The 15,084-nt window shown below is 31.3% G+C and overlaps 2 protein-coding genes across 2 annotated transcripts in view; one reads left to right on the top strand and one right to left on the bottom strand.

The window, feature by feature from the left end:
* Positions 1 to 3,019, top strand: part of LOC106051434 (uncharacterized) — a 79,844-nt gene extending 76,825 nt beyond the window's left edge. Inside the window, exon 9 of the mRNA XM_056035298.1 lies at positions 402 to 3,019. Coding sequence (XP_055891273.1) covers positions 402 to 451 — 50 coding nt within the window. The 3' untranslated portion in view covers positions 452 to 3,019. The remainder of the gene's footprint in view (positions 1 to 401) is intronic.
* Positions 3,020 to 3,439: 420 nt separating this feature from the next.
* On the bottom strand, positions 3,440 to 14,198 carry LOC106051432 (transmembrane protein 143-like). The gene is made up of 9 exons (XM_013206609.2): positions 14,084 to 14,198; positions 11,384 to 11,601; positions 10,771 to 10,930; positions 10,177 to 10,371; positions 9,255 to 9,461; positions 6,672 to 6,815; positions 6,403 to 6,522; positions 5,376 to 5,529; positions 3,440 to 5,108 (listed from the first exon to the last, which is right to left on the bottom strand). The coding sequence occupies exons 1-9, from the start codon at positions 14,153 to 14,155 to the stop codon at positions 4,792 to 4,794; spliced, it is 1,587 nt and encodes a 528-aa protein (XP_013062063.2). The 5' UTR covers positions 14,156 to 14,198; the 3' UTR covers positions 3,440 to 4,791.
* Between the last annotated feature and the right edge of the window lie 886 nt (positions 14,199 to 15,084).

Raw genomic sequence — 15,084 nt, 5'->3', positions numbered from 1 at the left:
GGTGGAAGGAGTTTAGCTTTTTGGTGTGGCGGGAATATAGAGTTCAGGACTCTGATGCATATAGGAGTGACGAGAGGACTACAGCACTGTAAACTTTCAGTTTACAAATTTAACCTGAAAATCAGTTCTAACTAAGAGGAAGAAATTCACACGTACATTCCCATATCTCAATGCTGTAAGATTCATTTTCCATTTTCGATATCAAAATTAATTAATTTTACCACTAATTTTTTTATTTTGATTGATTCTTGTTGTATTAGTAACAATGACTAATTGTTAGAAATGTGTACCAGGCAGACAGAGAGAATGAGTTGATAAGATCTATAAGTTTGGAAGTTTGGCGGGATCCGAACCTGTTTGACTTAAATTCCTAACTGTGATTGTTTCTTTTTGTTTTACAGATCAAGTCAAACTTTTAAGAGACAACATTGAAAGGTTTAAAGAAAATTAATGGAAAGGAAAGAATCCTACCCAGCAAAATAGTTTTCAATCAAATCACAGAAATTGTTCTAATGCTTCAGTTTGTTTAGTAGTCTTTTCTGTAGATTGGCCAGGATTTTCAATGGACTAGTGTTTAAAAAAAGGCTTACTTTTGCTAAGTCTTGGTTGATGTTGTATTATTTATATTCCCCGCAATAACATTGAAATAGTTAATAGATTGATCTTGTTTCTTTATGTTTTTATTGTATGCGTATACCAACGACTAGTGAACACCCAGTAAAAGACAGTTTAAGAATGTGAGAACGACCATTACATGAAAAAGTTACTTTCCTTAGGTCACTTTTAGGACATTTCTATGTGACGGTTTATCTGGCACGTCCTCAGCTTCTGCCACTGACCAGGCCACTACTGAATTTGAATAATTAAATCAAGACATGTAGACAGTAGATCTTTATGCTGAAGGGTTGTTCTTAAATTGTTATGTAATTCTAATCTTTGTAATTTGAAACGAATAAGTGGACCAATTTTTTTAAACAACTGGTACTAACTAGTTATAAAAGTAAACCTAGAATTTAGATGTTGCCTAGCTGACCCAACATGATATGGACCTAGCAGAAACCTTCACATGGTCCTTGCTGATCCAACATGGGCGTAGCCAGGATTTTTTTTTCAAGGGGGGGGGGGATTATCGAAGCAAAAAATCAGTCTCTAAATTCCGCCCCTCCCTTCAGGGGGGAGAATTTCATTTTGGGAGGGGGGGGGGGTGTCCCCGGCTACGCCCATGTGATCCAATAAACTAGTATGTTCCTATCTGACCCAATAATAAATTTAGCTGACACATGTGGACCTAGCTGACCCAACATGAACATAGCTGTTTCTACTTTTGGGTCCTGCTGACCCAACATATGACCCTAACAAATAGATCAAGATCTAGTGACAACAACAAACAAAAAAAAAATTCACAGGATCAGCGAAACACTTTGTGCTATTTTAGAAAAGCTCTTTTCATTATTAGATCATGATTCCTGTCCATCTCTTCTTGAAATTAAAACATGTAACTCCTTTTAGACATATCATTCATGTATTTATTTTTGTTGTAGGACAATTTACGATGTTACATAGAAACTAGTCTTTCCTAAAGCATAATCATTGTGTTTGTTCTGTAGCAATACAATCGCCTCATTATGAAATCTTTTGTACAACATTTGTGTACATAGCTTTTCTTTTTTTTTTTTTTTTAGTAGTTTTTCTGGAATATGAACAATACTTGTGTATATAGTTTGTTGTATATTGTTCATGCCTGTCATTACTACTTTTTTTTATTATCACAGGTTTAACACCACAACTCTTTTGTTCTTAGCAAATTCACTAAGTAGCTAATTACATGTAGGTGGAGAGAGAGAAAGTTACCATTTAACATTTGTATCTACATTCTGAAGATTAAACAAGCAAAATATAAAAAATACTTTAAAAAAAAATATATGTATGGAGTGAAGGCAGAGCACTGATCAATCGCTGCTATATCTCTCAATAATTTAAGATTTCTCTCCCCTTTTCTAAATAAAACAAAATTAATTAATTACCTCTAATTGATTAACTAATTGGTTAATTTTGTACAGATTCATGTGTTGCCATTGACAATGAGAAATTGTGCAAAATATCAACTTGATCATCCAAAAATAGGAAGTGAGAAAAAAAAGTGTAAAAGAATCCACCTAGACAGACAAACAGACGGAGTGACTTAATATAAGCTTTGTAAAAATGTTACGTCCTCTTATCCCAAGCCTAAACAGCCAAATTTTTCCTAACAATTAAAGTTTTACTAACCAATTCCTAAGCAACCAAATCCTTACCAATTAATTCCTGAGCAACCAAAGCTTGAACCTGTTAACAAATTATGTGCTAAATATCTTACCATGATGTAATGACAATCCGAATATAGCACCCTTGATAGAGGCATTGTTCACATATTATATTTCAGTTTTGACTATAATGGACCTCTTTCACCAATTGTAAACAAACTACATTTAGCTACGTAATAATATTGATAAAACAATGAAAAAAATGACTTTCGTGACAGCCTTTATGGATTATGTAATTTGTATAGAAGAGATAGAGAATCACGTGGCTAAATGTTGTTTGTTTATGATTGGTGAATGAGGTCCATTTACTGTTTAGTCAAACTTTAGTGCTTGTGTTATGTTAAAGTGATTTTGAAGGCCAGTATTTAGAATAAGTTAGACTATGTGAATATATAATGAAACAAAAATCTCTCTTGACACCAATGTTGACAGGTTCAAACAGAGCATTTATTTTTCACACTCCTTCATTGTATGCTGATCAAATGTTACTTCCCTTTGACCAGTGGTTGTAAATTATTTTGTTCCACTTGTGATATCAATGCTATTAGACAGTTCTGTTCCTTGCCTCATCATTATGTACATACATTTGAATCTACCCTAGCAGCTTAAGTGTCTAGAATTTATAGCCATGCCTCAGTTGATTTGATTTTGGAAGTTTTCAAGAGAACCCAAAATGTATTTGACCTAGAATGAATAAAGTAGATATTCATGCTAAATAGATTTCTGTTGTGTTGACTTTAAGTGAGACATAAGTTCATGCCAATTCGAAAAAGTTAAAGGAAATAGAGGACAGACCATTTTGGTACTGGCCAACACTATACCCCAAGCAAGCCAATGGTTGCAGAGTAATTCTTTGACATAAATGTACATTTTACAAATAGTTTAACCATCTTCATTTCATTTCCCCCTTGTGTACTTAGCAGACTAGTGATTAGGATCTTTCGCTAATGGTAGACACGTGGAACATATGTTTGTTTGTTTGTTTGTTTGTTTGAACATATGAAACAAGTAGATATGTTTATATTTGTATAAGGCCAGATAGACATGTTGCATTATCTCCAACAGAAACTTATGTCTTAAGAAAAAAAAAAAAAATACTAATTTACAACAAAACTTTTGTAGGTAAACATTAACTGTTGCAATGTAATAAGAGATTTATTTCTTTATGAGTTCAATATAACAATAATTATATAATGTAAAACTCATCATTACAAAACTGTACACAGACTAAACACACTGACAGTCATAAAGCTCAAGAAACACTTGCCTATAAATCAGAATCCTCTAAAAACATTCAACAAAAATAAACTGTTAGGATCTACAACTTCAAGTTGGCACTGTAAATAATCTGGCAAATAAACATTATAAGCCTTCACAGGGTCACTTACAAAAGTTGAATTACTATGACCAATATTTTACAATACTTACAGAAATAGAACTAGAGTCAATGATTAGATACTTTGAAGTGACAGATATTATGTCCTAATTCTTATCTATAACATAACTTCATGACCCCTTATATTGCTTCAAGCCTTCTTTCAGCCAGTGAAAACTATCTGATGCTATTTAGGAAATAATTTCAAACACAATATTCTCTTAACACCTGAAGTTCTTTTCATTTGCCCTCCATTAAAATGTCCACATTGATTGCTTATGTAATGAAAGCATAAAATGAAAACATGAAGTCCTTGCACAGTTGACAATCAATATCTGTCACTAACACAGAACTCTCACAGCCATCACAAATATTAAAACAATAACTAGCCTCTGCAACAAATACATTCACTGATATTGCTAACATGAGGCACTTGTGTAGAGTAAATAAAATAGCTCATGGACAAGATAATTTTCTTAAAGTTAACTTGGAAGAAGAAAAACAAAACAGGAAGTAGTAGTTGTTTTCACAGGATAGGGATTGAAACAAAATTCAATATTCATTAACTGAGTAGTATTTCTGGTAGAAATTGTGTGGGGCTCAAGGTTGTTGGAACAAACATCAGAGAATATATTTTATTGAAACAATATATTTCAATCATGCCATTATTTCTTAAAGTTAACCAATGTTAGTTTGTATTTTATCTTTTAATAGGCCAATGCACAATATGCTAGACAAAATAGTAGTCTTTCCTAAAGTAAAATATTCTTGTTAAATAATTCTTATATCATTCTTTATGGTATGGAGTTTTTAACTAACAAAGAAGCCTTTAATCTTGTAAAATCAGACCCTATGTCCTATTTATAATGATGATTTTTCAGATCAAAATATATCTTTAGAACTTATGCAAATGATGTACAAAACATAATGGATATATATTACAAACACTTTTAAATAAATAGAAATAAATTCCATGGCATGAACTTCTTAAATAACTAGGGGGTGTATGTGTATGTAGATATTTCTAAACTATCACCATTCTTATAATTGGATGCATCTATGTAACAAATTTCAATTAGCCAGCTAGAAATATATACAATTCTGATAATATGACTAAAACCATCCATATCGACTTGTCTGTTTCTCCTCTGTCTTATACTCTGCCTCAGTTTCCAAATATTCATCCCTATCATAACCCTCTGTTATATCAGCTTCTGTTGCCCTGCGGGCAATGACACTAGGAAGGCTTTGGGGAAGTATCCTAGCTGCTGCCTCTAGTGTCAGAACATGGAGCCTGTCATTTTTCTCTGTCAGAAGGCCAAGATTTTTCAGAATGAGAACAGCCTCTGTGGCATTGAATTCTAGCTGGACTCCTGTTCGTTGATCCACCCACTTAGAAACTTGTTCTTCAAGTTCTTTCTTTGTTAAACCTGATTGTAAATGATAGAAGGATTTCATAATGTACAGGTATTTAAATTTCTAAGACTTATAAAGCATTTCAACTTGCAAGTAATGTTTTAAAAGTACTTTACAAGAGCAGGACCTTCTTATGAAGTTTTACAACAATTTCTTAGTTGACATACTAATTTAAGTAGTTTAAAAACATTTTTTACTTGACGTACTAATAAGAGCAGTCTTGAACAAACGTGTCATTGTTGCACTGTAATTGTTAATTAAACTCTGTCTAAATGAATTACCTTTAGAAGAAGAACTATCAGCTGTGGGTGACTTTCTAATAGATTCGGGAAGAGTCTGCAGCAAGAAGGCGTAAGTTAGCAAAGTTTCTTTTAAACTTTCATCCTCAGCTCGGTCTACCAACAGAGTCAAGAGACCTTTGTTGTTGGTTATATTCTGGGGAGTACAGCAGCAATGTCTATGTTGAAAGTAGCTCAAATATACAGCAGTGCATATAGAAAAAAGTTCAAAAAAAGAAAAGTAAGTGGTCTAAAAGAAATGTAGCAAACTTTCATAATACTGTTAAATTTGAAAGGACTTGCTGGCCATGTTGTAGACATGTTGTAATCATTCAACAATTAAAGAGGAAGATTTAAATTTAATATTAAATAAAGAATCATGAAAGGTCTTTTTTTTTAGTGGAGTATGGGGGGACAACTCCTATGACCTTGAAGGAAGGATTTTAAAAGTTTTTTTTTAATTTAATATCTTAATCTCAGACATTTAAATCACATTACAAATTTGAAACTGCTTAAAGTAAACACCCAAAACTGTGTATGTTGATTTGGATTTCTAGTTTGATCAGTTACTGGTAGAATCAAATGTTTATGAAAGTGAACCATCGAAAAACAAACAAAACAATTGTGAAAACAATTCAATACAAATATAACTTTTTATCAAACATATTTTTTAAAATACAAAATAAACAATTTGGCAACTAAATTTTAGTTTACTTATATTATGCTCAAAGAGTCATCAAGTGATTAGAAAATGCATTTTAAGATTTACTAAAAATATTAACAATTGAGCAAAAAAAAAATTAAAATAAAAAAAAATAAAAAAAATGTTTTAAAACAAAATAAGTTACCTTCATGGCATTAAGTTAGATCTATAGCAAAAACAAAATATGTTTCATTAAGATCTATAAGGAAAGCAACAAAAATCTGACCAATTCATTTCATAGTATAACGTTAAATGAGAAAGTGTTTGTAATACGAAAAGGCATGATGAAGTGAGTCTATAAAATATATTTCATTAGAGCACATTTACCTTGAAGTACAAAGTCCTAGAGACATCTATCAGGTAAGCATTTTTTCTGTTCTGATAAGAGTACCAGAAAGGTAAAGCCATGCTCCCAGTCACCAATGAAAGAAGTATAGGCCAGTCTACCTGATGTAATAAAGTTGGTGAAATGACAGAGAAAATGTCACAAACAAAATATTTATTGATATATTTAGTCTGTAAAAGAAAATGGAATTCAGTTGCATACTTGGAAAGCTAAAATGTCTCTTTCAGTATGTTCCTCTGATCAAACTTACGTTAATATTTGCTAATACTGTAACCGCCTTAGCTAAAATTCCTAATCCTGCCAAACCACCAGAAGCTGCCAAAAAGCTTTTATCAGTCAAACTCATTCGGACTTTGCCATCAGGTAGTAACATTTCTATTCTTTGAAGAGGTATCTGCAATGTAAGGCAAAGGCATGTTGTACACAGTTAGTCAATTTAAGGTCACAGATAAGAGATTTAGTAACATCTAAAAAAAAAAAGATAATACTCATAAAACTACATTTTGTAATAAAGAAATGTGATGAATTAATGGTTATTGGTGAAATCCATAATAACTTGGAATCGTCTTAAACAGACGAGGAATCATTGTATAAAATAATAAACTTTGCTTTAGAATCTCATCATAAAGCTGCCTATTGTTATGGTACTTTTGCTATTCTGAACGCATTGGTTTGGCTTAAACTATAGGGTACTAGTTACATTAAAAAAAAAAAATTCTGAAAGAAAAATTATTAAATAATATATTTCTGAAAAGAAAAGAATACACCTTTCAATTCTGTCCAATACTTTGTTTAGAGGCATCTATACAAATGGTTTTTAAAAAACAGTTCTTTCAAGCACATAGGATATGATGACCAGCAATTATTTTTCATTTACTTTATTTATCCAAAATGTCAGCCATCAATATATCAAATCAACTTCTCATTTCAATAATAATAATAATAATCTTTATTGTCCATAAGGAAATTAGTCTTACAATTTTACTTATTTTATCTTTTCTAATCTACCAGTTTGACCTCTTGACAAAATGTTAAGCACAAAACTTTGCTAGGCAGTAAAAGAGCTTAAAGTTTTTCAATTCTTGAGATAATTTAGAGTAGTTTATGCTATTCGGACACCTATAGGCCCAAATTTGAAAGTTTGACTTTGACAGTGCATTATTTTACAATGGTTCGACATAGAAAAGAAAATGACGTATCAAAATCTTCTTTAGTTAAAGGAGAATAAGGATGACTACTTATATTTGTACCCCTAACCTATATTTGCTATTATATTTAAGGTCAAAGAGGCTATATGTTTTCATTTAATTCGGACAAATTTGACCCACATTATTTGATTCCGGACACCATTATTTATTTCGGACAGTCTCTATATTTAGGCCTCAATAAACTCAGATTTTAAATCTTTACTAACATTAACTAAATTTTAAGATCCCCAGGCATAACCCCTCACATTAAATCATTAAGATGTTTTGGAATTATGCATAAATACGAACACAAAAAGTAAAAATATGAACACACTTATTCTACCAAAATTAGGTCACAGGGATAGTGACTTTTACACCGACTTTTAGACTTATTTTATGTTTGAATTGTTTGCATGATTAGATGTGTGTTGAATGTTTGTGTTTTTTGTTTATTAATTTAATAAATTTCTAATACAGATGATCTTTTGTAGTATAGTACATGTTAGGATAGCCATTCTTGCCTAACTGAATCCTCTATATTCTCTCTATATAACTCTAGATCTATCTAGTAGGTCTAGATCTAAGCATTTAACTTCATTCAATGTACCAAGCTCACTCCAAACATTTGCCCATTTATTCTCTATTAAAAAAACAACAACAAACGAACAAATATAATACAAGATCATTTTTTATTGATGTCCAAAACTGGCTGTCCGAAATAAATTTTGGTAAGAAAATCGTAATTTAATTCGGACACCCTATTAATTTTTTATTTGTATGGAATCAGACAACTTGGCTTATAAATCAAATAAATCAGCTCCAAAAACAGAATAAATATTGCTGGGCTCATTAGTATAGACTTAGCCAATCAAAAAATATAGTCTTAACTCTAGGAAGAGGTAAAGTCATCCGGGTAACATAGGAAAAAACAACAACCTGACTTACAAATTTGAAATTCGTTTTTCGTACATAAAAAGACAGCTAAATGGAAGGAAATTGGGTCAGAATCATTGGAAAATGGACAAGCACATTATACAGCGCGCTAGTTTTATAATAAATATTAAAATAATTATTTAACGACCACAAAAACAGCGAATGTCCGAATTCATGTAATGTCCGAAATAAATAAACTACTATAGTAATTACATGAGTCAATTTAAATTTCTTTCAATTCTACATTGTATTATAAGATTCATTTAACTTGTTATGTCAAGATTAAATATATTGTTAAACTGTACTTCAATGTTGTTGTGGGCTAATCTTGTAGGCTATCTGACTTTACTTATATATTACTAATTATTACTTCACAAGTTAACAATATACTTAATAATGACTTTCACTTCTATAAAATGAGACCATTTATTTATCACTGGGAAATCCATCCAGTCTTTCCAAACTTCGCTATTTCTAACTCATATCCAAAACAAACTACTTCTATACTAACGCCATGTTGCTCTCTTGTCGCCTAAGACTACTACATCATTAGTCTGTCTTAATATGTTACTACATTTACCGTCGCTAAAACAATACACAATATATTTGTCTAACAAAACTAACCTACTCTCTAATCTAGTACTTAACAATGTATAACTACAACTTCTACAATGCTATACATTGTTTAAGGACTTAAAAACATTTGTACAAACCTCTTTAAAAGCTTTAAGAATCAGCTTAGAATCTTTCTTTAACCTTAATGCAACTACTACTCTTTTGAAATATTGCATTGGCTGTCTAGGAGGACTTCTAAAAATCTTGTTTACAATTTTTTCACCAAAGGAGACGTGGAGTTCAGGTTGTTCATGTCCCAACACCCAGAACTTGAGAACATCGTATCTTGAAGGATCCACACTCACCTGTAACATCAAATGAAGCAAAGTATTAACTCATTGGTAAACAAAATAATATAATCAAATCACAACACCAAAGATATAAAGTGAAATTAGCATAATGAAGAAATTAATAGGTTCAAAGTTAGAATGAAATGTATACACACATTTAGGGCATGACTATTATACTATGTGAGTTTCTGTTCAAACAACAGAAATATGTGCTTATTTTGCATGCTTCCAATGCTTATAATATAGTAGACAGACTAGGCCAAGGGTCTCATCAAAAGAATCCACTTTTCTACCCCTGGTCTAAGAAACACTTCAGAAGATAGTGTAGCAATAGTTGTATTATTGATGTGGAGATACTTGTTTATTCCTAATGTGTGCTACCTTTAGTGGTTTTTTTTAATCTCAACAGTAGGCTAGAACTAGTTAAGTATAATACAGAAAAGGTTCAATAATAGACAATTTATAATTAGAAATGTCCTTTTCTAAGCTTTTCCCACTTTCTGAAAATTAAAATATTATTGCTGACCGTGAACATTTCAAAATATTATTTCACAAACATTCCAATCATCTGTCAGCATTTGGCACAGATATTTTTCAACAACAGAAAGTCTTATTACACTAGATGTTTTGGTGAGATTTCAAGATCACATCTTTATAAAATGTACTTTTTTTTTACTTTCAGAAGAAATTAAAAAAAAAAGACTTTCAGTTCACTCTCTAAGTCACTTACAATGACACCTTCTTGTGCCTTGTGTTGCCTAAGAAATTGTTCTACTTTCTCTGCAGGCAATTCGTGAAAGTTTGCTTTTTTCATGACGTCTTGCAGTTGCTGCAAAAGCCAAAACTCATTGTCCAATTTGTCATTTCTGGTCCACTCTCTTGTTTTTAATGTATCTTTGTCTGGGTTGATTGGATCAAACAAGCTCTTTGAAGATTAAACAAAAAAGATAGGTATAAATGAAACTTTTGTTAGCTTTTCCTTAATCAAAAAAAATAATTATAATTATCAATTGCTATCCAAACACTTATTTCCATTTTGAAATTTTATATGAAAATTTATGTAAAAATGTGTATTTTGTTGTATCAGTTGTTTGTTCCACTATCTAGTTAACTGTTGAATAAGACCAGGTCTCTTCCATTTCTCTCACTCTTCTTCCACTTTATTCTAGGAATGTACAATTATTTTCTATCTGTTGCAATAGGGGCAACAGACATCAGGAAAAATACATTTATTTGGTCTATACCAGCTGCATTAATAAAGTAACCCTGTGAATTTTTAGCTTTAAAATCAACTAGAAATGAAAATAAAATGTATTAAGCTGACCTGTAAGTTTGTTAAAACTGTGTGGTATTTGTTGACTAAGGTGCTATCCAGAGCTAAAACAAAAGATGGAAACAGTTTCAATTCTGACTCTGTGAAAAAACTTTTTTCCTGAAGCAAAAAGCGAAGGAGCGACTGCCGTGTTATTGGTATATACTGTTCTCTGGAGCAAAACAAAATGAAATACAAAAATGTTAATGCTTCAGAGATAAACAGTATTTATGTAGTGTTTTACACTTTCAGAAGTACAATGAACCAAACAATAACAAATAATATTTAAATAAGTAGCAATTAGTAGTTCTAGATATATATAATTATATTTTGTTATTTATTTTTTAAATGTTGCAAACTGAAATAAATACAGCTAGGTAGTGCATAAAAATGGTAATACTGACATTTAAAATAGTAATGTTATGATTATTTATCTCAAATGCTTTCCATTTCTATTTCAGACAGAAACAACACAATTTTTGTCTTAAAAAAAAATAATGTTAAATGAATAAAAAATAACAGAAAATTCAAAGTTGGATAAAATTTACACAACAATCAACACTGATAATATACATTTTAGGATGGGATATATTAATGTTATAAGCTGGTTTAAACTAGTACTCACTTGTAGACATATCTTAAATCTGTGTCTCGTGGTTTAATTTTGCTATCAGTTGCATTATTAGGTAGAGCTGCTGTTGACTCAGATTTGTTTGTCACTGGTTCACTAAGTCGTCCTGATGATGTAGAAAGACATGCATGTCCGTAGCTATAAACAGCTGCACATGTTGATGGAGACAGTATTCTTTCAACATTAAAAGCAACATACTTGGCACTCCTCAACTATAAACAGAAAAAAAAAAAAAGTCTAATGCTATTTTTTATTTTAATTTGATACAAGAATATTAGATTAAGAATATAACTAGACTAATAGAATAGATTTAATTTAATTATCTAGCCTAACTACCTAGAACTAGAGTGTAAGTGACTTAACAGTTAGTGTACTTAGTGTCATCACAGTATGAGACAATTAGTAACTCATTAACGGGATTATTCTGGATTTCTTCTGAGTCACGTGTTTAGTTTCAGTTAGTTTATAGTGGAATCTGAAGCGTTTTAAGTCAATATTTAGTGGTTTTAATTAATTTATTAGCGCCAAACTAAAATTTGTTAATAAGAGGAGAATATAAAAATCCATTTTTTTAAATAGTTTCAACTTAAACAGATAATTAACCCTTTGATAGAAAGTACCGAAGCGTTGGTTTGTAGATCCTATAGTCTGCCATACTGAGATCTAGATTTTTTTTATCTTTACTGATTACACTTACAGTTGTTCATAGCATTCAGGTAACCAACCCTAGAAAAAACATGTAACACTATCATCCCCCCCCCCCTTCTGCCCAAAAGTAAAAGTAGAACTTGAGTAGTATAAGTTGGACAGCAAACCAGTGTGTATTGAATTGGTCAGCGCTCGGCCTAGTCTAGTGTGTAGTTGTTATGTCGACTAGTTGCTATAAAAGATGAAAAGACTGCCATGTGTTTTTCCTTGTGCATAATAGGCTTGAGTCATCTAGCAAACAAATAACACATCTGATCTGATAGTCAAAAATAATTCTAGATTTACTCTTATACAGGCCAAATGTGTCTTACCCGTCCTTTCATTGTTGGTTACTAAGTAAAAAAAATGGATCTAGATCTATTTCATCTACGCCTTTTTGAAACTTTACTGTAACATTTTGTATTTAAAGTAATTAAGAATACAAGAACTTTAAGAACGTAAATATACATCTTGTATCCTACACACATTGTAATAATTCTTAATGTCCATAATATATCAGGAACTACCAGTATATGAAATAGATAACTTTAAAAAATAGTTAGAAGTATCTGAAATATCTGTATAACAATGTTTTAACTACTATAAGATGTATATTATCCCAAATATATTTATATATAATAAGTTTGTGTGTGTGTGTAGTTTACACCCAAGCCTTTTTTTTTAATCTTGCAAGAAAGTTTGTAAAAACATCTTCCGTATTTCTGTTGCATCGTACTCATAGTACTCATGAGTCATGACAGAGGCTAGTACCATTGGCCTACTATATTAATTTAATATCTCAATGGTAAAGTTACTTTGAGACATACCAAATAAACTCATTTTAGCAGCTGTTGTTCATTGTAAAATAATTGAAAGAACTATTCATATTAAATTTAAAGTTAAATTTAGTTCACTTTAACATGTTAAAAAAAGGGTGAATATACTTAATCATACTTGATGACATTAGTTATTCAAAAGTCAAAAGTAATGGAAATAACAAGGTCTAGCCATTGTAAATTAAATAACACCACCAGAAGAACCCCATTAATCATTAATGAATGATACTGATACTCATGATTATGATGATTTTTTATACTACCTTAATAATAGCTAATAGCTAGCTCCTAGAGAGTCTAGATCTCTGACTCTAGTACAGACTACAGTCTTAGACAAAGAGTACTAACTCAATTACTCTTGTAGATCTAGTAGTCTTAGTGAGGTCTTAGTCTTAGTAGCCTTAGCCTTAGTTAGACTTAGCTAGATTCTAATCTATGTATGATTGATAGTGTCATTAGTGATAGATTCTAAGATAGAATCTAGTCTAGTAACTACTACTATTTAACTAGTAGTAGTATTCTAGAATCTAGACTAGATAAGATTATATTATAGCAAAATTAAACCACGAGTCCATGATGATGAGACAGATTTAATTTAGATTTTAGGTAATTTAAGACTGTCACCTGTCAGTGTCACTGTAGACTACAGTCTACAGTGTAGTGTTACTAAGTCACAAAATGTAGACTCAGACTCAACTCTAAGTCTAAGATAAGTACTAAAGTTAAAAATAAAAGTAGGGCCTAGAGTCTAGACTCTAGGTCTAGACTAGTCACTCACTGTCACTATTCAGTACTATTCACTCTATTCTCAAATTCTAACATTAAACGTCTAGAAATCTATATATATAGATCTAATCTAGATCTATAAACTAGACTCTAGATCTATAATTATATAAATATAATATAAACATTGTTACATTGTAGGCTAATAATGATTGTAAGTTAAAGTTTGTTACTTTGTTACACTTTGTAAGGACTGAGATCTAGATCTAGATCTACTACCTAGATCTAGTAACTAGTTAGTTAAGTAAGGTAATTCTATCACCATCATCTAATATTCTAATCAGTAATCTAATTTAGATCTAGATCAGTTTCACTGGCTTTACAAAACACTTAAATTAGAAATCTAGAATAGAATCTAGATCTATATAATAGTATATTTAAAGTTCACCTCAATGTTAGAAAGCCTCAGAACTGAATGACATTTTGTCCCCAGTTTTCGGTAAACCAAGGAGGCTGCCATTTTGGTTTATATTTGACGTTGGGGGAGGGAGACACAGGGAAGGAGAGATGCCAACTCAATATCTTTACACTTACACTTAACACTTAGATCTATATAGACATTAGATCTAGCACATCGTGACAATCGTGTACAATTTACAGAATTTCTTTACCTAATTGTGAGAATTTGATATATTCTCCTAGTATGCCTAATCATTGTTGCAGTCTAATCTAATTATTCAAGCTTAAACGAAAAGGCCTATATTTTTTAAAATCTTAAATCTAGATCTATATTAGTATATATAGGGCCGCTATCATGTTTGTTTGTTTTGTTTTATCGTATCTTTAATATTATAATTTAAAATAAAAAAATTACTTCAAAAAGCTGATGATTACGTCCTACGCATGTCCCTAGGCAGGGCCGGCCGACTTTCATAGGCCCAGCGCTAATTCTAGATGTAAATTATACAATTAAACCATTATTTATCTATAATATATATATATAATTATCTTCGTCGCTCAAGAGTTTGGACGAGAAGAAGAAGTAAAGGAAAGATTACTCTCTTATTTCTGCGGATAGTCACCCCTCGAAAAAACAAGAGGGGGGGGGGGGAGAACAAGTATTCACTGGTCACTACGAATGGCTGCCTGGTCGTGCGGTTTGCGCGCTGGACTGTCGTTTGGATTTATCAAACCCTGCCCGCTCTCATCCCCCTTCGTCCTTCAAATCTGAAGGAACATCCACAACATGTAAAGTAACGTGGGGCAAAAAGCCCCCCCCCCCCTTAAGCTTCTATGGCCTGTACAAGCTAGCTTATTAATATAATTTTATCTTAAATTTGGTTTTCAAATAGTGTTATATGTCTAATTTACAAATTAGTTTTTAAAATAATTTTATTTCAATATATCTAAAAATTATTGCATGAAATTTTTAAAAAATTTTAAGGGACA

This window comes from Biomphalaria glabrata, chromosome 7 (genome assembly GCF_947242115.1).
Source record: "Biomphalaria glabrata chromosome 7, xgBioGlab47.1, whole genome shotgun sequence".
NCBI classification, from domain to species: domain Eukaryota; kingdom Metazoa; phylum Mollusca; class Gastropoda; family Planorbidae; genus Biomphalaria; species Biomphalaria glabrata.
The sequence above is the reverse complement of the archived record's forward strand: the minus strand, read 5'-3'. Positions and strand labels throughout refer to the sequence as shown.